General features: G+C 56.5%; 8 protein-coding genes across 8 annotated transcripts; 5 read left to right on the top strand and 3 right to left on the bottom strand.

The window, feature by feature from the left end:
• The first annotated feature begins 491 nt into the window (after positions 1–491).
• Positions 492–1302, top strand: IWZ02DRAFT_90133 (uncharacterized protein). The gene has a single exon (XM_066771394.1). It carries the CDS (start codon positions 752–754, stop codon positions 1175–1177), a length of 426 nt encoding a protein of 141 aa, XP_066619093.1. The 5' UTR covers positions 492–751; the 3' UTR covers positions 1178–1302.
• Positions 1303–1617: 315 nt separating this feature from the next.
• IWZ02DRAFT_462067 (P-loop containing nucleoside triphosphate hydrolase protein) lies at positions 1618–4009 on the bottom strand. Its single transcript, XM_066768259.1, has 2 exons — positions 3252–4009; positions 1618–3197 (listed from the first exon to the last, which is right to left on the bottom strand). Exons 1-2 carry the CDS (start codon positions 3664–3666, stop codon positions 1786–1788), a joined length of 1827 nt encoding a protein of 608 aa, XP_066619092.1. The 5' UTR covers positions 3667–4009; the 3' UTR covers positions 1618–1785.
• A 316-nt stretch (positions 4010–4325) lies between these two features.
• Positions 4326–9446, top strand: IWZ02DRAFT_471880 (alpha-glucan branching enzyme; the record flags this gene model as incomplete). The annotated part of the gene is made up of 13 exons (XM_066768912.1): positions 4326–4398; positions 4452–4576; positions 4626–4725; positions 4781–4893; positions 4980–5635; positions 5686–6021; positions 6067–6620; positions 6693–6697; positions 7652–7745; positions 7838–7963; positions 8059–8408; positions 8464–9313; positions 9364–9446. The coding sequence occupies 13 exons, from the start codon at positions 4326–4328 to the stop codon at positions 9444–9446; spliced, it is 3465 nt and encodes a 1154-aa protein (XP_066619091.1).
• A 1887-nt stretch (positions 9447–11333) lies between these two features.
• Positions 11334–11549, bottom strand: IWZ02DRAFT_356668 (uncharacterized protein; the record flags this gene model as incomplete). Its single annotated transcript, XM_066764308.1, has 1 exon — positions 11334–11549. A coding segment is annotated over one exon (216 nt), but the record flags the coding sequence as incomplete, so codon positions are not given.
• A 1042-nt stretch (positions 11550–12591) lies between these two features.
• On the top strand, positions 12592–15444 carry IWZ02DRAFT_89599 (Mis6-domain-containing protein). The gene is made up of 4 exons (XM_066771388.1): positions 12592–12762; positions 12828–13843; positions 13891–14008; positions 14057–15444. Exons 1-4 carry the CDS (start codon positions 12708–12710, stop codon positions 15118–15120), a joined length of 2253 nt encoding a protein of 750 aa, XP_066619089.1. The 5' UTR covers positions 12592–12707; the 3' UTR covers positions 15121–15444.
• A 352-nt stretch (positions 15445–15796) lies between these two features.
• Positions 15797–16544, bottom strand: IWZ02DRAFT_493998 (uncharacterized protein; the record flags this gene model as incomplete). The annotated part of the gene is made up of 2 exons (XM_066769980.1): positions 15797–16095; positions 16334–16544. 2 exons carry the CDS (start codon positions 16542–16544, stop codon positions 15797–15799), a joined length of 510 nt encoding a protein of 169 aa, XP_066619088.1.
• Positions 16545–17022: 478 nt separating this feature from the next.
• On the top strand, positions 17023–17578 carry IWZ02DRAFT_471879 (peptidyl-tRNA hydrolase domain-containing protein; the record flags this gene model as incomplete). Its single annotated transcript, XM_066768911.1, has 2 exons — positions 17023–17175; positions 17225–17578. The coding sequence occupies 2 exons, from the start codon at positions 17023–17025 to the stop codon at positions 17576–17578; spliced, it is 507 nt and encodes a 168-aa protein (XP_066619087.1).
• Positions 17579–19441: 1863 nt separating this feature from the next.
• Positions 19442–21402, top strand: IWZ02DRAFT_89642 (fatty acid desaturase-domain-containing protein). The gene is made up of 2 exons (XM_066771390.1): positions 19442–20729; positions 20781–21402. The coding sequence occupies exons 1-2, from the start codon at positions 19715–19717 to the stop codon at positions 21242–21244; spliced, it is 1479 nt and encodes a 492-aa protein (XP_066619086.1). The 5' UTR covers positions 19442–19714; the 3' UTR covers positions 21245–21402.
• Positions 21403–21507: the final 105 nt, after the last annotated feature.

The following is a 21507-nucleotide window of genomic DNA, read 5'->3' as shown; positions in this document are numbered from 1 at the left end:
GAACGGGAGGGGCGTCCTTGATTTTTAGAGTCTAGACTTTGCTCTTGTCCGCTGCTCATCAGCACCCTAATGTCTAATCTGCATATTAATACTTTAGAGGTATACTTCCTGTGTCTCACACACTCGACTTCTGCTTTGCTCTTGGAATTCCGTGATGGATGTGGCCGGTACCATTCCAGACCATGGGCCCAAGAAATAGCTGCAGCAGATCATCGCCGGTCACTGGCTTGATCACGATGCATTATCCTCCGATTGGCTGCTCTCGAGGTAGCTCACGAAACGTGACTCACGACCGACCGTTACGCTAGCCCTCTGATTCCTCTCACGCAGGGCAGGCACTTGGGAACGGCCCATGGCCCATGGGCGACCAAGGCAACGACGGAGCAACGCTTCGAGGGATCAATCAGTGTACGCAGCTGCTCCTTACTTACCCAGGCTGACTGACTGGTTCTTCGTGACGGTTGACCACTCTCCCTTTAGTTTCTCGTTGGCTTCTGAACTTGCTCCGATGCTGACGACGAGCGTCGAGGAGCGCAAGCAGGATCTCTCAGCTTCGAGCAGTCACCCGGCAGCGGCCGCGCGACGAACGCCCCATCATCACCGCCCTTCTACTCTCCTCAAGTAAGCTCATGTCAAAGTCTCCTGATCGAGCGAGCATCCACGCTTCATACGTACATTAGTTTCTGTAGCGGCCAAAAACGTTTGTTCGTTGGTGCCCAACAGCAGCAGAACAAAAAGCATCAAAGCAAGAATGCAGGTCGACTTGCTTGGGTTCGCTTTGTGCACCCGCTGGTTGTTTCATGCTGCTGCTCCTGCTGCTGCTGCTGGGCCTCGAGGGAGATCAGCAACGCCGTCGCACACACACACCTTGGTACCCGAGACTAAATTTTGCCAGTGTGGGTGTGGGTGCGCGCGTGCAAGTCCTTTGCATATGTATGTACCATGCGGGAGCGAGCGAGCGAGCGCGCGAGAAGCAACCAAGGGCAAAAAAAAAAAAAAAAAAAAGAAAAGAAAGAAAGGCAGAGAAAAAATGCAGTGCGACAACAGGCTGCGCCTGCCGCGGACGCACCACCGGCTCTCCCCCAAATTGACGCGCGCCGTATTCCTCAGCTCTTTCTTTGTTGACGGTCAAGTTGGACCCACTCCACCCACCGCGTTGCATGCGGTCTGGTGGTAGAGAATGAAAGTGACTGTCTTGCCGTCGGGCAGGCCGACGATATAAGAGAGAAGACGCGATGAGAGGCGGATGCAGTGTGTCGTACGGACAAGACCGAATACAGCTGAGGCGAGCGGGTGCATGTATCGTCGAGTCCGCAGTGCGCCACTCTTTGTCGTCAAGTCTTGGCTTGCCTCGCTCGCAAGCTCAACGGATATGTAGACAGATGGGTTCCTTGGACGACCATGGGGTGGCGGTGGTGGAAGGGAGTCAGGTCGGAAAGGGCAACCACGAGGGGACTTCAGCCGCTGCAAGCCACAACAGCCACACCTGAAGATCGTCGCAGGGGTTCTCTCTTGGCCACGGTTTTGGGAGTCTGATGGAGACAACCATCAGACTCGTCTTCAACAATCGCGTCATGTCCACCATAGCGTCAAAAAATTGCCGAACAGGGAAACGCATGATGGAGAGCCGGAATAAATTGATCCCACAAAAATTCCCACCAAGAGATGTCCAAAATGTGATGCTATCCACCAGTAATTACGCCTTTAGCACCGACCCTACCATCCCAAAGTGCTTCCGGATTCACAACCCACACCTTTATGTATATAAGCCCAATCCCACAATGCTCAAGCAGCACCACCTGCCGTGGCAGATCGCTGCCTGTACTCCTGAAAGTCTCGTATTCTCTGCTCGCCTTCCTCGTCACTTTCGCCAGACTGCTCCCGCCTCCACTCTTCCTCTTCTTTCTCCCACATGGCCTGGAACCGCGGTTGCTGGCCGCGGCTCACGTAGACCGGCCGACTCTTTCGAAGCGCCGCATCCCGCGTCAGTAATATATGCTTTGTCGTGCTGCCTGGACACTCGAACATGGCTTCGCCGAGTAGGCGCTCCACCACGGTGCGTAGGCCACGGGCGCCTGTGCCCATCTTGCCGGCCGCCCGTGCGATTTCGCGCAGTGCTGGGGATGTGAACTTGAGCTCGATGCCTGACAACGACAGGAGTTGCTCGTATTGCTTGACAAGCGAGTTCCTCGGCTCAGTCAAGACTCGCACAAGTGCCTCCTCGTCGAGCGCCGAGAGCGCACACGAGACGGGAATGCGCCCAACAAGTTCTGGAATGATGCCGTACTTTTGTAGGTCAGCGGGTTCAACGAGGTCAAGGGTGTTGATGCCGGAGCTGGAAGCCGAGGGCGATGTGGAGTTGTTAGGCGGAGGATCAGCCATGTAAAAGGGAACATGCTTGCGGTATAGAGCTTCCTCTCCCTTGAACGCAGTGTCCAGAGCCCCGTTTTCAGGGGTGGAGGCGCGGACTGGCGCACCGAAGCCAATGCTGCCCTTGGAGATGCGATCAAGGACAATCTTATTGAGACCATTGAAAGCTCCGGCGCAGATGAAGAGTATGTTGTCGGTACGGACATTGAAGACTTCACTTCGAGGGGGCGGTTGTCCCATGTTCATGCCCCCTGCAGCTCCGCCGCCAGTGCTACCAGGCGGGCTGTATGTGTACCCCGAGGGATGCCCTCCAGGCGTTTTGGGGCCACCGGCGGCGCCTCGCTCAGGCTTGGCTTGAATTTGCAAAGTTGTGCCCTCAATAATCTTGAGCAGAGCTTGCTGAACACCTTCTCCGCTGACATCCTTGCCATGACTAACGCGGGCCGTGGCGATTTTGTCTATTTCATCCAGTACGATGATGCCTCGCTCAGCGGCCTCGACGTCGTAGTTGGCAGCAGCCAATAGTCTTTGTACGCAAACGTCGGCATCTTCGCCAATGTATCCCGCTTGGGTAAAGGGCGTGCAGTCAGACATGCTGAATGGGACGGCAAGCACTCGAGCAAGCGTCTTGGCCATCAACGTCTTTCCAACTCCTGAGGGTCCGAATAGAAGAATGTTTGATTTCTCAATAGTCATGGGGCTCTCGTCCACTATGGATGCATCGTCAAGTCTAGAGTGGGTGGGTGGCGTTGGCGGTGGGGAGGGAGGCTCTGCAAGGTAGGAATTGTCCCAGTCGTGCGTTGTCCGTTGCTGGCCGGGAAACTCATCTAAAGCAGACAAGTCAGCATCGCCTAAGAGCTTGTCGACGGAGCCATGGCTACCTTCGACTGGATGGCGGTACGCCAGGGTTCTCCGTGCCTGCTGCTGCAGGCGCTCCTCTTCCTCTTCCTCCAGCCGCTCTAGCTCCTGTATCCGCTTATAGTGATTATATACAGCTACACTCAGAACCCGTTTGGCTCTTTCTTGGCCGACCACAAACTGGTCGAGATGTTGCTTCAGCGCCTTTGGCGTCAGCCGCGGGGCTCCGAGGTTGCTGGCTCCCCCCAGGGGCCCAGCAGTGGGCAGACCAGGCTCATAGGTGCTTGTAAAGCCGCTGGTGAAGTCTGCGCGGTCATAGTTGCCAGATGAGGGACGACACACGGAGGTTTTGAAGCCGCGACTTATGGAGGCCAGAGACAGATAGGACAGGCGGAGGGTCGGCGACGAGTAGATGGCGAGGCTTGCAGCAAACGTCATGTCGGGCGAGATGTGGTGGTCGGATGACGCAGACAGTCCTCAGCTTGTAAGCAGTGTCAGTCAGGTGGCAGGGTTGCGCGAGATGTATGAATTGAAGGCTCATCGCATGGCGATGGCTTCACGGCGGGTACCCGCTTGAGTCAGCGCGGCGGGGTCAGCTCGGCGGGGAACAGGCGGCGGGCAGAGACAGCGAGGGGGCTGGGGGGGCGCGATGAGGGGGAGGGAAGAGGAGAGTTGGAAGATGGGCGAGGGGAGCGAGGCACAGGAGATAAGAAAGAGAACAGCTCGGCCAAGGAGTCTCGATGTTCGCGGCTTTGGGTGGTGACGGGAATTCGCAGCTCAGTTGACGCGCGCGATCCAAGCTCCTTACCCCAGGCGGGGGGCTAGGCCCATTGCGGCAAGGCGCGGCGGATGACGTCTGGGCGAGCCGTGGGATGTTTGCCAAAGGGTGCGGGTGCATCGCAGAGGTGACTGGGCGCAGGGAATGCGCTACTGTGTGTCCTGCCCGCACCGCAGGTGGAGAGAATTCATTCTCTTCTTAATCCCTACCTCTTGGGCGAGCCACAGTACTTAAGCCTCGCCCGCCGCCGTTGTGCTCGGCCATCTCCTCAACGTACCCACTCCTCTCCGCATGCCACTCTGATCATCCCCCGCTCGCCATGGAAATCAACAATGCCTCTGACAACTCCGTCGTGGGCGACTCTGCCGGTTCTCTGCCCACCGACGGCACCGGTATCTTATCTCGCCCGCCTCCAATCCGCTTCGCCGTCGTCTGACTTGTCCAGGCATCATAACTCTCGATCCGTGGCTGTCGCCCTTCAAGGACGGCCTCCGCAGCAGGTACAAGAAGACCCAAGAGTGGATCAAGACCATTGGCGAAAATGAAGGCGGACTGGCCAACTTCAGCAAGGTAATGTGGCGGAAGCTCCCCCCAGCGCTTATGCTGATCCCGCTTGCAGGGATTCGACAAGTTCGGATTCAACGTCAAGCCGAACAACGACATTGTCTATCGCGAGTGGGCTCCTAGTGCCCTGCGCGCCTATCTGATAGGCGACTTCAGTAGGTTATCCCTCTGTGCAGGCTCAATGGCAAAAACTGACGCGAAATTTCCCAGATGGCTGGAACCGCGACTCTCATCAGATGACCAAGGACAACTTCGGCGTCTTTGAAATCACCCTTCCCGCTGTCAATGGCCAGCCTGCCATTCCGCACGATTCGAAAATCAAGGTACTGCAGCTTACCGGGGTTGGGAGGCAAGGCTAATCGCCTGGCAGATATCACTGGTTGTTCCAAACGACCATGCGCGGCAAGAGCGCATCCCCGCATGGATTACACGAGTGACACAAGAGCTCTCAGTCTCCCCCGTCTACGATGCCCGCTTCTGGAACCCACCCAAGGAGCAAAAGTACATCTTCAAGCATCCGAGGCCGCCCAAGCCTGCAAGCGCTCGCATCTATGAGGCTCACGTTGGCATTTCTTCGCCCGAGCCCAAGGTTGCGACCTACAAGGAGTTCACGACCAATGTTCTCCCCCGGATCAAGCATTTGGGATACAACGTCATCCAGCTCATGGCTGTCATGGAGCATGCGTACTATGCCAGCTTTGGATATCAGGTCAACAGCTTCTTCGCGGCTAGCAGTCGCTACGGTTATCCCGATGACTTGAAGGAACTAATCGACACGGCTCACAGCATGGGCATCTCTGTCCTGCTTGACGTGGTCCACAGCCATGCTTCGAAGAACGTTCTGGACGGTCTCAACATGTTTGATGGCAGCGATCATCAATATTTCCATGAAGGTGGAAAGGGTAGGCATGAGCTGTGGGACAGCAGGCTGTTCAACTATGGCAGCTACGAGGTTCTGAGATTTCTCCTCAGCAATCTTCGCTTTTGGATGGACGAGTACCAGTTCGACGGTTTTCGATTCGACGGTGTCACCAGCATGCTGTACACCCACCACGGCATCGGAACGTAAGTCTAGTTTCGAGTCCCCTCATCGCGTGTATGCTGATTCTGTCCAGGGGCTTCTCCGGAGGATACCACGAGTACTTTGGAGACAACGTCGACGAAGAGGGCGTTGTGTACCTGATGCTGGCAAACGAGATGCTCCACAACCTTTACCCTAGTGTCATCACCATCGCCGAGGATGTGTCTGGCATGCCGGGTCTGTGCGTTGCGCTCTCGCTGGGTGGAATAGGATTCGACTACCGGCTGGCCATGGCGATCCCGGATCTTTACATCAAATGGCTAAAGGAGAAGCAAGACATTGAGTGGGACATGGGGAACCTGTCCTTCACTCTGACCAATCGTCGGCATGGCGAGAAGACGATTGCATACGCTGAAAGCCATGACCAAGCGTAAGTCTTACGATTCCGTGACTTGTTCGAGGCTGATGTTTGCAGGCTCGTTGGCGACAAGTCGCTGCTCATGTGGCTCTGCGATGCCCAGCTCTACACCAACATGTCTGTCCTCACTGAGCTGACACCGGTCATCGACCGGGGTCTTTCGCTTCACAAGATGATTCGCCTCATCACCCATGGTCTTGGTGGAGAGGGCTACCTCAACTTTGAAGGAAATGAGTTTGGCCACCCAGAGTGGCTCGACTTCCCACGCGAAGGCAACGGCAACAGCTTCCATTACGCACGCAGGCAGTTCAACCTAGTGGATGACCAACTGCTTCGCTACCGCTTCTTAAACGAATTCGACAGCAAGATGCAGTGGACCGAGGAGAAGTATGGATGGCTCCACAGCCCTCAAGCATACATCAGTCTCAAGCACGAGGGCGACAAGGTCATTGTCTTTGAACGTGCGGGGTTGCTTTGGATCTTCAACTTCCATCCGTCAAGCAGCTTCACCGACTACCGTGTGGGCGTAGAGCAAGAAGGCACGTACCGGATCGTCATCAATACGGATTCAAAAGACTTTGGCGGCCACGGCAACGTCGACGACAGCACGCGTTTCTTCACGACACCATTCAATTGGAATGACCGCAAGAACTTTTTGCAAGTCTACATTCCTTCAAGAACAGCAGTTGTAAGTTCACCCTAACTGTGGCATTGTCGAGCTGGAGCTAATGCCGACAGGTCCTTGCGCTTGAAAATACCCTGTAGACGGAATGGGACCAGAGGGACACGTTTTGGAAGAGGATATGAGATGGGATTGTGTCGGTTCAGAGGCGCTGGTTGTTAGCTACAGATGGACATGAAGTTGACAAGAATCAATTCATCCCCTCTTTATTTTCGTCGAGGGCCTTGGTAGCATCTATGGAACCGAGAAGGTGGTTGCGAATGGAGGCGAATGGAGTTTGGTCCGAGTTCGGCCCCAACGCGGGGGCATGCCTTGAAATTGCCTCGAGTGATGCATCCGCAGTTCGGCATTGGCGCGTTGAAGCTCTCGAGATGCGGTTGACATGCACGCTGCTCCTCCAGGTCGCAAGGCTTGCCGCAACGGCAGAAAGGGCCGGCCGTGGTCAGCATACCAGACAGCTGCGAGGGGAAGGCTCGCGACGACGTAAAATCGGGGCAAAGGCTGCCGGATCCAAGTCAAGGCCCGAGGCACACGTCTCGGTTCCAGCCACGCCCATGAGGACGCAAAGGCGACAGGTTGTGCAAGAAACTCGTCCCGCCGAGAACCTCGAAGCCATTGACTGAGCAATGATGAAGTAGATTCTCAATTGAAGCTTGCTCGAGCTCCCGCAAGACCCGAGTGATTCTGGCAACTGGCTCATCACGTGATGCGCTTGGCAATCCGCAGAGTTGCAAGCTCCGCCCTTCAGACGTCGGCACGATTCTTCTCTCCTACACACCTCTCCGCTCCCATCATCATCCCCCTCCGTCGCATTTCAAAATGCTCAAAAGGTACTAATTGAGCCGGTCTCCGATGCAATTGGTCCCCAGTTGGATGCTAATCTGATGATACAGCCTTGCGAGGTCCTCGCTGAGGGCTTCCTACCGGCCTGCTGTTCGCAGCGCCTTCAGGCCCATCCAGAAGAACTTCGCCCCGGCACTTGCTGCCCGCTTCGCCAGCACCGATACTGCCCAGGGCGGCAAGATCCACCAGGTCATTGGTGCCGTCGTTGACGGTATGCGAAAAACTTTTCCGTCCAGCCTGCTCCCGGAGCCACGACTGGACGAGCCCGCCATCTCCATCATCGCTGCTAACCCCCTCATCTAGTCAAGTTCGAGGGCGAGAAGCTCCCTTCCATTCTCAATGCCTTGACGACCGAGAACGGTGGCCAGAAACTGGTTTTGGAGGTTGCGGTAAGAAAGCTGCACGGACAGCCCTGGGGAGCTCCGAACGGTAGCTAAACTCGGCCACAGCAACACTTGGGTGAGAACGTCGTTAGGTGCATTGCCATGGACGGTCAGTATACCTTTGGAACAATCGCAAACAAGGCTCTGGAACAAGGGTGTTGACAACATTCACAGGTACCGAGGGTCTCGTCCGTGGTGCCGCCGCCATCGACACCGGTGCCCCCATCAAGATTCCTGTCGGCCCTGCCACCCTTGGCCGTATCATCAACGTCACTGGTGACCCCATTGACGAGCGTGGTCCCATCAAGACCAACAAGTTCGCCCCTATCCACGCCGAAGCCCCTGCCTTCAGTGAGCAGTCCACCTCGGCCGAGATTCTCGTTACCGGTATCAAGGTCGTCGACCTGCTCGCTCCCTACGCTCGTGGTGGAAAGATTGGTCTCTTCGGTGGTGCCGGTGTCGGCAAGACTGTCTTCATTCAAGAGCTGATTGTAAGACTGTCCGAAGGAGGATTCACACGTCGGGCAGCGGCTGACTAGGGGACAGAACAACATCGCCAAGGCCCACGGTGGTTTCTCCGTCTTCACTGGTGTCGGCGAGCGTACCCGTGAGGGTAACGACTTGTACCACGAAATGCAGGAGACTGGTGTCATCAACCTCGACGGTGACTCCAAGGTCGCCCTGGTGTTCGGTCAGATGAACGAGCCCCCGGGAGCTCGTGCCCGTGTTGCCCTTACTGGTCTTACGGTTGCTGAGTACTTCCGTGATGAAGAGGGCCAGGACGTGCTTCTCTTCATTGACAACATTTTCCGTTTCACCCAGGCCGGTTCTGAGGTGTCTGCCCTGCTTGGTCGTATCCCCTCTGCCGTCGGTTACCAGCCCACCCTCGCCGTCGACATGGGTGGTATGCAGGAGCGTATCACCACCACCCAGAAGGGTTCCATTACTTCCGTCCAGGCCGTCTACGTGCCCGCTGACGACTTGACTGACCCTGCCCCCGCCACCACCTTCGCTCATTTGGACGCCACGACTGTCTTGTCCCGTGGTATCTCTGAGTTGGGTATCTACCCCGCCGTCGACCCTCTCGACTCCAAGTCTCGTATGCTCGACCCCCGTATCGTCGGCCAGGAGCACTACGACACCGCCACCCGCGTCCAGCAGATTCTCCAGGAGTACAAGTCGCTGCAGGACATCATCGCCATTTTGGGTATGGACGAACTGTCGGAAGCTGACAAGCTTACCGTCGAGCGTGCCCGTAAGATCCAGAGGTTCCTGTCCCAGCCCTTCACCGTCGCCCAGGTCTTCACTGGTATCGAGGGTAAGCTGGTCGACCTCAAGGACACCATCAGGTCCTTCAAGGCCATTCTGGCCGGTGAGGGTGACGACCTTCCCGAGGGTAAGTTTAATGAGACTTAGTCTGATATGATGACGCTAACAATGCCTCAGGTGCCTTCTACATGGTTGGTGACCTCGAGTCCGCCCGCGCCAAGGGTGAGAAGATTCTTGCCGACCTCGAGAAGTCCTCGTAAGCGGGGTCTGCTAGTGGTTGAGTAGGGACAACGCACATTTTTGGGTGTGCAAATCGACAAGGTTGCCGCACATGCCGACGGAGCCTCGATGTGGGTTGGAATCTCCTAGATGGGGTCAGGTCTGCTTTGGGGGGAAACCGTATTTAGCGAGACCGCCTCACGATTTTTTGTTGTACAGAGAGCAAAGAAGAACAGGAGATTCTGAAGCGGATGGGGCATCTGGCACGAAATATGTCGCATGTGCATCCCCGAGGCGTGTAATCTTAAGTGAAAGACTTTTTTCCGTGAAGAACAGCAGCAGCATCATCATCGAAGCAATATGTTTTGTCGTTTGACCCAACCATGAAAGCTCCGCCGCGGGATTGTCGTGAACGTGATGCTGACACTGCATAGTGGGAGCATGAAGAAATGAGACATCGTCTAGGTAGCAGTCGTCCGTCATCACATCTGCAACCAGGAAGCGGTCGTCCGTGGTTATAGATACACCTAGGGAGTGGTCATTCACTCTCATGATTATGCCAAGAGCGCCTTTGTCCATACCTATAGCTAGAACCCGGGACTATCATTTCTTTCTTCACCCACTAGGTATGCCGCTCCATTTCATCAGCGGGGAGGTCATCTCCGTCGTCTGGCAACCAAGTAGAGTGCCACAGAGGATGAAGCAAAAGATAAAAGAATCCCCAGTTCCCGTAACTGTAGATGACTGCTCGCGAGGGGATGAATGTCTTGGTTTTTTTTTTTTTTTTTTTTTTTTTTTTTTTTTTTTCATACACCCATCGTGGTGCCGCCATTTTTTCCTCGCACAACAATCGGGTCGATTGATTCGTTTGTAGGACTGTGTTACTGATGCGTGGAGAGAGATAGATGATGAGGTTACGAATTGTCAACCCGTTTGTTTGTTACTGCTGGCTGCTGGCTGCTGACTTGAGGAAGCACTAGGTAGGTTTAGAACTGACGTCAAAGAAGCAGAAAGGTGCACAATACGGGCAGCAATATTGAGAGCGAGGTGAGTGAGTATACACGTGGGTATTTGAATTGATTTCTCATATGCCTAAACATTGCATCGTTTCTCTTGGATTGGGAGAGAGCTATGTTGTAGCAAAGGAAGAAAACGACCAACGATAAAGCAACAGAGAGCCTCGCTGACGACTCAAAGCAGTGGGTGAGTGAAATGTACCAGACAAGCAAGAGTCAAACCGCCAAATGACCAAACTCCACCGACGAGATTTGCTGGCGAGAAGAAAAACAGGATTCCTGGCAGCATGTCCTCCTTGTTGGCACGGCATAAGCAAGATGGAAAGAGCGTCGCATCGCCTCGCCACGCCACATGACAAGAGGCTGGGGTGGTGGTTTGAGACTGGGAGCCTCCGTACTCAATGTATCGCTTGTCGGCGAGCCTAGCTTTCTGCCTATCTCGACCAGAGGCTAAAAAGACTTCGAACCCCTGCCGAACACAGAGCAGGGCCGGCCGGCCCGCCCATCCGCCTAGGCCGGCAACAGCAGCAAGTAGTAGCAGCAGCCCTATTCAAAAAGCAAGTCGGCGACGCGGCGCAGAGCGGCCTCGTCGTAGCTTTGCGTGCGCACGACAGCCGTGCCGGCGCCCATTGCTGTCACCAGGTCGTTGACCTGCGCCGTGGCCTCATCGCTCTCGGCGTCGTCGTCGACCAGGACCAGCACCGTTGGCAGCTCGCGCAGGCGCTCGAGCACGACGGCGCCGTCGAACGTCGGCGCCAGCATCTCGATTGGCGGCTTGGGCGAGTCGTCGTCGTCGCCCTCGTCATCGTCGTCGTAGTGATAATGGTGGCTGTTCGCGGCCGCGGCTGGATCCATTTTTAGGAGACCCTTCACGGGGGGCAGGCGTTGGCACTCTTGGGGGTAGTTTGTGAAGATGACGAGGACCGCCGCGGCAGCGTGCTGGAGGAATGCTAGGTGTGTTGGAGTGAGGCCGCTCTCTGGCACGTAGACGGTATGGCGGACTTCCGGGTGATGGACGTGGAGTGCGCGCCCCAGAGGCTCGAAAGGATCTGACTTTGAGGGAAATGGAAGGTAGGGAGTGAAGAGCCATAGGTTTTGAGCGTCTTGAAGATTTCGGATTCCGGAAAGACAGGCCGAGTCTCGGTTCAAGAAGCGTGCAGTCTCTGGAGTTGTTGAGGGAATTTCTTCTTTTTCATGCAAAGAGTCCCTGCGAGCTGCTGTTCGGTGGGCAAACTTGAGTTCTCCCATGGTGAAGTCTGCAAATTTGTGTGGAGTGTAGAGGATCGGAGACGCCGAGAAAGGACGGACGGCCGCCGAAGAAAGAGAAAAATTGACGATAGATTTGACGAGGTAGGGTATCGAGGAGAAAAACGACGCTAAAAAAGACGATTGAACAAAATATGCAGCTGGCAAAAATCCTCCCAAGGAAGCAAAGTAACTGATGAAAATTTGTCGACAGACGAAGACGTTGGAGGTCAAATATATGTTTCGGCGATGGATCTCTGTGGCTTTCGATAACTTGAGGCGAGACGCGACTGAAAAGTCGACATCTGGGCGACTATTATAGTGGCTCGAGAGGCGTCTTTTGGCAAGTATCGATGACTGTGGAAGGAATGAGAGCGATTGGTGACACGGTCATGGCTCACGGCGGTCGCACAAGGTGCTATGGATAGATGATGGAAAAAGACACCACATGGCTCAGGGGGCGGCACAGCCAGTGCGACTCGGCGAAGAACAGGGGCAGTATGTATGGGCTTCGTCTCGTCGTTCCCAGGAGAGCATCAATGAGCGGGATGAGGTGACGCAGGAGCAGAGACGGACGGGAAGACGGTGCAGCTGGTGGCGGAGCAGCTGGAAATGGGAACATCCCATCCAGCTAAGGCAGAGAGCAATGTCGGCTCGAGGTGTTCAGTCCGCGTGGACCAGGGCGAAGAAGGTCGCACAAGACGGCCAATAATTAATTGCCAGGCGCGGGCGAATTGAAGCTGGCGACGGCTGAGGCCGGTGCAACGCCGTCAGACGGCGAGTGGAGCATGCGAGTGACTGATGCAGCAGTCTGCCAGAGACGAGCAAAGAGGCAGTCGGCGCCGTGGTGTTCCTGGTGACGCGCTTTGCCTGTTTCGGCCACGCGTCGGCCGCCAACAACATCCTCTCCCACATGCATTGCATCTGATGTTGATGTCCTCCACGCCGTTGCTCCCTCGCGCCCTCTTCTGCAATGCCTGCACCGTCGAATGGTCACTTGATTCCTCTCCTGTCCAATCACCCACTTGAATCCCGCTAATCATGCCTCCAGACACGAATACCGACGCGATCCGTGCCATTGAGGCCCTCACTCTAGGTCCGTTGCATTCGTCCTGTGCCACGCCTGCTCGGCCTTTGCCGCTGATCATCTTCCGACCAAAGCCTCCACCACTGCTGCAAAGCATCGCAAGGACAAGGTCAACACTGTCGTCGACCCCATCTGCAATTATGCGTACCAGAATGGCCTTGATCGCCACCAGCTCACGGCCATCATCCACCTCGTCACGCGCAAGACGGAACTTGACCAGACCACTTGCACCACTCTGGTCAAAAACTTGTATCCCCGCCAAAGCGTCTCTCCCCAGGTCGTCATCAGGGTCGTCACTGGTCTCGGTCAAGGCCAAACCAAGCCTTCCATTGCTACCCAGAGCGCCCTGCTGAAATGGCTCATCGCTGTGCTCGACGTGCTGGAGGACCCCTCGGTGCTGTCCAAGCTCTACGGCGTCCTCTTTAACCAGCTTGACGTTATGGGCACCAGAACTCCATTGTGCCATTTGCTCAGCCTAATCACCCGGCGCAAGCACGTGCGGCCTTTTCGCATCCAACAGCTTCTCGAAATGGTCCATCTTACAGGCCAAGATTCCGCCCTGGTCGGCCTCTTGCACGTCTACAAGGACTATTACCCCGACATCATCATCGGCAATGCCGCCAAGAGCCGAGCATCACTCCCGGTGCCGTCCCGTGACGAGTGGAGACAGCGTCTGCAAGCCATCCAGGAAGCCGACGCAGACAGGGCTGAACAGCTCCTGGTACAGCCGGGTGCCTTCAAGGTTGTCCGCCGTGGAGCAAAGCGAACCAAGGCGTCCATTGTGCCTGACGTGCACACGTCGCACGCTGGAGCTTCATCCGTGACGCTCGAGGAGATTGACAATGCTGATGGTCTTGTGAAGAACCTGCACAAGATTGAATTGCCGAATCAAGTTTTGGCTGCATTGAAGGACCCTCTGTTTCAAAAGTATTTGATACTGAATCCCTCTGATGCAGCTCTCCGCCGCATTGAACTGTGGTTGGAAAGCTATCTCCGCGAAGTCGTCGACGCGGCGGCGAATGGGACGCCTACCCCACCACACCTGTCTGAGTTGCTCCAAGGACTCCTCACTTTTACGCAAGCCACAAAGGTGCGCATCTCAGATCCATGTGATAATCACTTCTAATGGACGCACAGACGCTTCTGCCAACTGTCCAAGTGTTTCTCGAGACGTACCTCCCCGTGTGGAGCGGCGACAAGGACTCTGACGCAATCCTGGGACTCGTTTCCTACTGTCCAATCCAAAATTTCAGAGGTGGTCATATCCAGGATAAGCAAGGACTGTAATACTGACCTTCTGCAGCCTTCCGAAAGTCAATTCTCGAACCTGCAGAGCAAGCCGTCATTTCCAAAAGCGGCGCAGACGACGACTACACGCGCATCATCACGCTCTACACGCAGCTAAGCATCAATTGGAACCTCGCAGCCAACAACGGCTCCAATGGCCCAGCCACTGCCGATGGCGACGCAGCAGCGCAAAATTTTGCCCTCCTCACCTCGCACATTCATGCCTCGATCCTGTGCCTGCTCGTAGCCTATCCCCCTCCCCCATCCACCGCCATCACCAGCGCCCTGCACCACTACACGACGCTGGCGTCACTGTCCAGCGCGACGACGCCACTGGCCATCCCACCGTCACACACACTATACACGCTCCTCTTCCAACCCTCGCTCGCCACGCTCTCGTCGACATGCGCGCTGCTCGCAACGTACAAACGCGCCTTTGAGAGCGGGCAACACGCGGCGACGCTGCCGCGCGAGACGACAAACGCCTTCAACGGCTACCTCATGGACGTGGCCAACCTGCTCTGGCGCAACCGCGCCCTCACCAGCCACGACCCCAACGCCCTCGCCTGCCTGTGCGCCCCGCCGCTGGCTGCCCGTCTCAACGCCTACCTCGCCGCGCTCCCGCCGATCCCTAGCACCGCGCTGCCGCCCGGTGGAGCAGCAGCAGCATCAGAGGAACCCGCACCGGCGACAGGAACGGGCCCGGAGTACTCGCTCGCCGCGCTCTTTGGGCTGCCCTTTAACGCACTGACAGCAGCAATGTCGCTCGCGGCCTTTCGACGCGTCGAAGACGCAGCAGCAGCAGCAGCAGCAGCAGCAGCAGCATCCACAACAACAACAACAACATCCTCCGGGGTTCGCCATCCGCCGGGCCCCGTGACGCAGCGCAGCTTGCACCGCGTGGCCAAGGCCGGCGGGCTGGTGCCCGAGCTCAGCTGGAAGGCGTATCGCGTCGAGGTGCTTCGGTGGCTCGTGGCGCGGGGAGCGCGCGGGATGCGCGATTTCATGTTTGTTACTATGAAGGATTTGATGAAGGAGGGGCTGCCTGCGGCGGCGGCGGGGTCGGGGGTGGGAGCGTAGCGTACCTAGGCAAGCGTACATGGGAAAAGAGGGATGGGTGCGCATTGCGAATGTAAATTCATCGACTAAATGATTGTTTTGAGCTTTCAAATGCCACTGGCTACCGTAGGCATATGTATACACATGTAAAAACCCCTGGCGCGACACAAGGCTGGCTTCCTGGTTACGAATCCACCAGTATAGATGCTTGTAGGAGTAGTCTGATACGCAAATCATCATGTAGAAGATGTCAATCAACCAACAAACACGAGCGTCTATTTTCCCTTTCAATCGTCCACCCAGCCCTCAATGCCAGAAAAGTAAAATTAAAATCATAGCGACTCGTCTGGAAAGAAGAGATATTACAAGACATATATGCGTGTAAGCAATGGGAACAAATCGCCTGCACATGCAGTTTCCCCTTGGCTTTTTCCCTTTTTGCCCCGCGTCTTAGAAATTGTTGTCATCATGATTCGCCATCATCCCATCCCATGTCGTCTTTTGCACTTGTCTCGACAGACCCGTGAGATGGATGCAACGCCGTTCACCGCCGCGGCCGCGAGGGAGATCCAAATGCTGCAACGCTGCCGTCTGCTAGTGTGTCGTTCAAAAGTGAATGGCCAATTACCGCGCCGCTCTCCCCCACCAACATGTCGTCGCCGTCATCATCATCCAAACAATGCACCACCACAGCGTCCTAGAGCTCTCCAGCAGCAGCGACAGGGCCCGTAGCGGCATCGGCCGCAGGACCGGCACCGCCGGCGCCAACGACGCTCGACCTGACAGCCTCGGCGGCGGCGGTCGCGGCGGCCTTGACGGCAGCCACGGCGCTGGCGCTGCTGGCGCGCGCGTTCTCGGCCAGATGCGCGGCGGCCGACGCCGGGTGGTCGCCTGACAGGTAGTACAGGGCGCGGTCGGCCAGGAAGGATATGTGTTCGGGCAGGTAGAGCGAGGCGGCGATGATGATCATGCTGAGGAAGAGGAAGAGGAATGAGTCTGCGAGGACGGACGGGCACTGTTAGCTTTGGTCGCTTTACTTTTTTTTGGTGGTTTATTGGTTGTGAATTTGATGCAGAGTGGCTGAGCGACAGCACGATTGATTTGGGGAAGCGGAGAGAGGACGAGAAGGGCTGAGTGTGGTCAAGTAGTGCGACGCCGATGATGCGTACGTCGGGGCGCGCGAAGGAGGAGGAGGGAGGGTTCGGGATCGGAGCGAGTAGGCAGTCACACGTACTGAAGATGAACTTTTCGGTGGGCGTGAGCATGTACAGCGAAAAGGTGACCTCGTACTGGTAGCGCTTGCGCTGCAGCCAGCGCAGCACGGCCGTCGGGAAAAGCATCAGGGCGAGGAGCAGCAGGCTGGCTGACGCGGCGATGAAGGCGTACGTGAGGGTCGACGTGTAGTAGTAGACGGTTTCGCTGAGGACGCTGTCGTCGCCCGGCATGTGTCTGCGTGGGTCGAGAGCAGAGTGGGCGTGCAAAGCGAAGCACTGGGATAGGTATGTGTCGGGGTTGGTTGGAAGTAGATGTCGAGCCCGGGTCGAGTGGTGTTGACGAGACGGATTGATTCGGACGAAGCGGACGCGCGGCTAGGCGGAGGCGGCGGAGCGTTTAAGGATTCGGCCAAGCGGTCTAGCTGTCCAGCGCCGCAAAGAGCACGCCTGGAAGAAAAGAATAAGTGTGGGGATAGGCGCGGAGACGACTTTGTCGTTGAACAGAGTGGAGAGCGGTCGGTTGTGCGTGCAGTAAGGAAAAGGAGCGAATCGAAATGCGGCGCACCTGGTCCCTGCCGAGACCCTGCGATCAGTGGCTCGTGCGCGCGCGCGTCTCCCGAGAGGCTGATGGCTGCTTTCTCGCCTCGACACCTCTAGCCAGCTCGCAGCATCAATGGCATCACTGCTTGCGCGACATGTCAGCCATGTGATGCGGAATAATTCATGGCTCAAGGCACCCACTCGAGCGTTATCTGCAACCGCAGTACTGAGCGGCAAGCCTTTGCCGCCGCGCTTCCAGATCAACGAAGATGACATTGAGGAGAAATTCCTCAAAGGCTCAGGGCCTGGTGGCCAAAAGATTGTATGCCAACTTGTCAATCATTCGAATTATCGCTGACCGTTTGCTTCAGAACAAAACTTCTTCGGCCGTGCAGCTGAAGCACCTTCCCACGGGCATGGTTGTCAAGTTCCAGGGGACACGGTCTCGCGAGCAAAATCGCAAGACTGCACGCAAGATGCTGTCAGAGAGGCTGGAAGAAATGGAGCTTGGGGACCAGAGCCGGACGGCCATTAAGCGCGCCAATGCCGCAAAGAAAAAGGCAAGCAAGTCGAAGAAGTCGAGGCGCAAGTACCGCGCCTTGGACGAGGCCAAGAAGGCCGCGGCCGCGGAGGATGGCGAGGAGGATGGCGACGCTGAAGGAGGGCAAGGTGGTGTGCGGGAAGAGCAAGATGACGCAAAAGAGGAGGGGACAGGCAAGTCGTGACGGGCCTCGAGGTCAGTGGACAGAGATTAGGGATCAACCATTCACTATCTGCGGATGCCCTCTTGGGCTACGGTTATCAGGTTTCCCCAGCACCAATGCAAGCCTCTACAGGGAGACTTGACGCGTCAGGTTTGACGAATGGACATCAGCCCAAAGGCGCACGAGGATCGGCCCGGGAAGTCACACATCAGCGGCAACCTTGAGGGCTTGCAATATGAAGAAGAATTCAGCCTAGAAAGTCTTTTGAGAAAAAAAGCAAAAGAGTTCATGCTGTCTCAACGGCGGCTCGCTGGTGGTGGGGTTCAGGGCGGCGGGGAGACGACCCAGCAGTGTGTCATTTGTAGCTCCATGCACGTCAAGTTGCAGCGTGGAAAACCCACGGCGTGTGCCATCTTGATGGACATGGGTAGATCAGATACGACGGCCCAATCACATGGATATACTTCTTGTAAGTAAGCCCAGAGTCTCACAACGTCGAGTGCAGTGGAACGGGTAAACATGGCGAGATTTGATTGTTTACTCTGGCGGCGAATGAGCGGACGAATTGAGCCAACGCGGGGCAACAAGGCGGATCAATCGTCTTGGAATTGGATTTGGGCAGCGTCAAGCGCGGCACGGCATGGATGGACCCCGTCGACAGTTTGCTTCTTACCATTTGGCGTTAGGCCGGCAGGTTGGGCGTGGGAAAATAGGAGCCGACGCGCAGACTGTCAAGTGTCAAGAGGTGTCGTTTCAAAGTCGAGGTGAGACGGTAAGTAGCATTGCGCGAAGCAGGGCAGATCAGTCAAGGGGAGCAGCAGATGCGTGGCAACATGGAGACGGGCACCGGTTGCGGAGAGGGGCGTACCGATCCCCAGTTTTTGTCAGAAGGGGGGCTGACACGGGGGAGGGTCTTCTCGAAGGTCATTATCAGATCAGAATGGTGGTTCAGTGGCCAGTGGCCAGTGGCCAGCAAGGGCTTTCTTCGGCCTCCTGCGGTCGATCCTTGGCGAAAAGATCCAGGTGGCGGGGCGCACGCACGGAGGAGACTCGCAAAAGCGATTCCTGCGACCTGGCAAAATGGGGTGAAGGTAAGGAGACGGACAGACGCATGTGGGGGGCCAAAGTGTTGAAGGCCCCAACAACTTGTTCCTCAGACCTTGGGGGGGGGGACGTCGCCCTGCCCTGCCCTGTAGCTTGGCGCCCTGATAGTCGCCGTGGGTGATGCCGACGGTGTCTTTTTTTATTTTTATTTTTATTCTATTTTTTTTTTTCCCTTTTTTCCCCCTTCTCTTTGCACCCATGGATTTGTGGCCGGCTTAGCGTCCTGTAGTATGCTGCCGCCCTTCTCGCCTTGTCCTGCCACAGCACGTAGCCAAGCGACGCAGCGGACAGCGGAGCGGCACCGTCATAGCCAACACACATGTGGCCACGCTGGAGTGTCGGTACCCCACAGCCTGTCTGTGTGTCTGCCCGTGAGTAGCGCTATGGCCGTCTGCTGCAGCCACTGTCGACGCTCCGATATCACATTTCCAGACGGTGTGGGCGTCGGCGGCGGCGACGGTGAGAGCTGGAGGCTCAGACGGCGACAATTTTTGGACTGGCAGCATCTGAGCTGAGCATCTGAGGTCAGGCTCATTAGGCTGGCTGTGCAGGATGGGGATACTGACCAGTGGATTTGATTTGCACGATTGGCGGCCTCTTGTCGCTGCGGCTCGTTCGCGGTTTCGGTGCCGGGGGGTGGTGAGCAGTGGACCCCTGACCGAGAAGCAACGCGCCTCGGCTGCCCTGCGCGACCTGACCTGGAACTCTGTCCTCCAAGAACCCACGGTTCACCAATTTTGCCATATGGCCAGATTCCGCACTAGATAATATCCCTCCATCCGCCCTCGACTGCTGCTTTTAGTTTCGCCCAGTCCCTCCTTCAAAAATTCTTGCGAGTGCCCCTCCTCTTCACAACTCCTCCATCCCTCTCTCCCTTCTCTCTCCAACCTCTCAACAACACCTCTCGCCCAACAAACTTTCCGCCGCAAATCACCCCCCGCCCTCTCTGCTCTGCTGCCACCCCTCCTCAGAGCGCTCCCTTCTTCCGCATCGTTCTTTCTTTTTTTCTTTTTCTTTCTTTCTTAGAACAGAGAAAAGAAAATTCCTCCAGCCATGGCCTCCACCACGGCTATGCCTCAGAACCCAATTCTGAAGCGCAACATCACCAGCTCAACCGCCTCGTCCTCGGTGCCCTCCGTGGCAGCTTCTCCTAACGAATCGCCGGCCCAGTCTCCTTCGTCCACCTCGCTGTCCTCGCTGGGCTCTGTCGACGAGGTCAAGAACGCCCGTGGAAAGCTGCTCGATACGTACGGCAACGAATTCGAGATCCCCGACTACACCATCAAGCAAATCCACGACGCCATCCCCAAGCACTGCTTCGAGCGTTCTGCCGTCCGCTCCCTCAGCTACGTCGCCCGGGACTTTGCTGTCCTTGCAACCATCTTTTATGTCACCTACAAATTCAACACCCCCGAATATGTCCCCTCGACTGCTCTTCGCGCCATTTGGTGGGCCGTCTACTCGGTCGTCCAGGGTTTGGTTGGCACCGGTGTCTGGGTCCTTGCCCACGAGTGCGGTCATCAAGCCTTTTCTCCGTCCAAGGTTCTGAACGACACGGTTGGCTGGATCTGCCACTCGCTTCTGCTGGTTCCTTACTTCTCCTGGAAAATCTCCCATGGCAAGCACCACAAGGCGACCGGCCACCTTACTCGTGACATGGTTTTCGTTCCGAAAACTCGCGACGAGTATGCTTCTCGCATTGGCCGCTTCGTCCACGAGCTTCACGAATTAACCGAGGAGACTCCGATTGCGACCGCCATTCACATGTTCAGCCAGCAGCTTGCCGGTTGGCTCATGTATCTGTCGTCCAACGTCACTGGCCACAACCAGCACGAGCGTCAGCGCGAGGGCAGGGGCAAGGGCAAGAAGAATGGCTTCTGGACCGGTGTCAACCACTTCAACCCCTCGAGCCCCTTGTACGAGGCCAAGGACGAGAAGCTCATTCTCCTGAGCGACCTGGGTCTTGCCATTACCGGTGGCATCCTTTACTGGGTTGGCTCGACGTTTGGCTTCACCAACCTCCTGCTCTGGTACATTCTGCCCTATCTCTGGGTCAACCACTGGCTGGGTAGGCAAATCCACATGCCAAACCTGACGGACCGAAAGCTGACTAGAACAGTTGCCATCACTTACCTCCAGCACACCGACCCCTCGCTGCCCCATTACGAGCCTCACACCTGGAACTTTACTCGCGGCGCCGCTGCAACCATTGACCGCGAGTTCGGCTTCGTTGGCAAGCACATTTTCCACGACATCATCGAGACCCACGTCCTTCACCACTACATCTCGACCATTCCTTTTTACAATGCCCGCGAGGCCAGTGAGGCTATCAAGCCCATTATGGGCAAGCACTACCGCTCCGACATCAAGGACGGCATGTGGGGCTTTTTCAAGGCCATGTGGAAGAGCGCTCGTTGGTGCCAGTGGGTTGAGCCCAGCGAGGGTGCTCAGGGCGAGGGCCAGGGCGTCCTCTTCTTCCGTAACAGGAACGGTCTCGGTGTTCCGCCAGCAAAGATTGCCGCCCCCACCGAGAAGAAGGGCAACGGCGTCGTCATCGGTAGCGAAAGCGACGTTGACGCATAAGCGCACATGTCCGAATCGGCTGGCCTCATGGATAACGCTTTTCTTTTTCTCGCCGGGATAGTCTCCGCGTCATTTGCCGTCAAAGAATAGATGAGGTCGTCCGCGTTCAATGTGTCTCGACGAAGACGATGTTGAGGAGTTGGCACTGTCCTACCCCGCCGGCTTTTCGGCTGCGTCGTCGCTCGCTCTGATACCCCGGGCACCTGGACCTTCTGACCTCACCTCAGCCTCACCGCCCTCTCGTTGCACCGCTTTTCCGCCAC

This window comes from Phyllosticta citriasiana, assembly GCF_038021145.1.
Source record: "Phyllosticta citriasiana strain CBS 120426 chromosome Unknown IWZ02scaffold_15, whole genome shotgun sequence".
Taxonomy (NCBI): domain Eukaryota; kingdom Fungi; phylum Ascomycota; class Dothideomycetes; order Botryosphaeriales; family Phyllostictaceae; genus Phyllosticta; species Phyllosticta citriasiana.
Note: the sequence above shows the minus strand (reverse complement) of the source record. Positions and strands in the feature narration are given on the sequence as shown.

Coding starts and splice junctions, on each gene's coding strand:
- IWZ02DRAFT_90133 (XM_066771394.1), top strand. CDS start 752: ATGCAGGTCGACTTGCTTGGGTTCGCTTTGTGCACCCGCTGGTTGTTT.
- IWZ02DRAFT_462067 (XM_066768259.1), bottom strand. CDS start 3,666: ATGACGTTTGCTGCAAGCCTCGCCATCTACTCGTCGCCGACCCTCCGC. Junction 3,198..3,251: donor GTACCGCCATCCAGTCGAAG/GTAGCCATGGCT, acceptor TGTCTGCTTTAG/ATGAGTTTCCCGGCCAGCAA.
- IWZ02DRAFT_89599 (XM_066771388.1), top strand. CDS start 12,708: ATGCCTCCAGACACGAATACCGACGCGATCCGTGCCATTGAGGCCCTC. Junction 12,763..12,827: donor CATTGAGGCCCTCACTCTAG/GTCCGTTGCATT, acceptor TTCCGACCAAAG/CCTCCACCACTGCTGCAAAG. Junction 13,844..13,890: donor CTTTTACGCAAGCCACAAAG/GTGCGCATCTCA, acceptor ATGGACGCACAG/ACGCTTCTGCCAACTGTCCA.
- IWZ02DRAFT_89642 (XM_066771390.1), top strand. CDS start 19,715: ATGGCCTCCACCACGGCTATGCCTCAGAACCCAATTCTGAAGCGCAAC. Junction 20,730..20,780: donor CTGGGTCAACCACTGGCTGG/GTAGGCAAATCC, acceptor TGACTAGAACAG/TTGCCATCACTTACCTCCAG.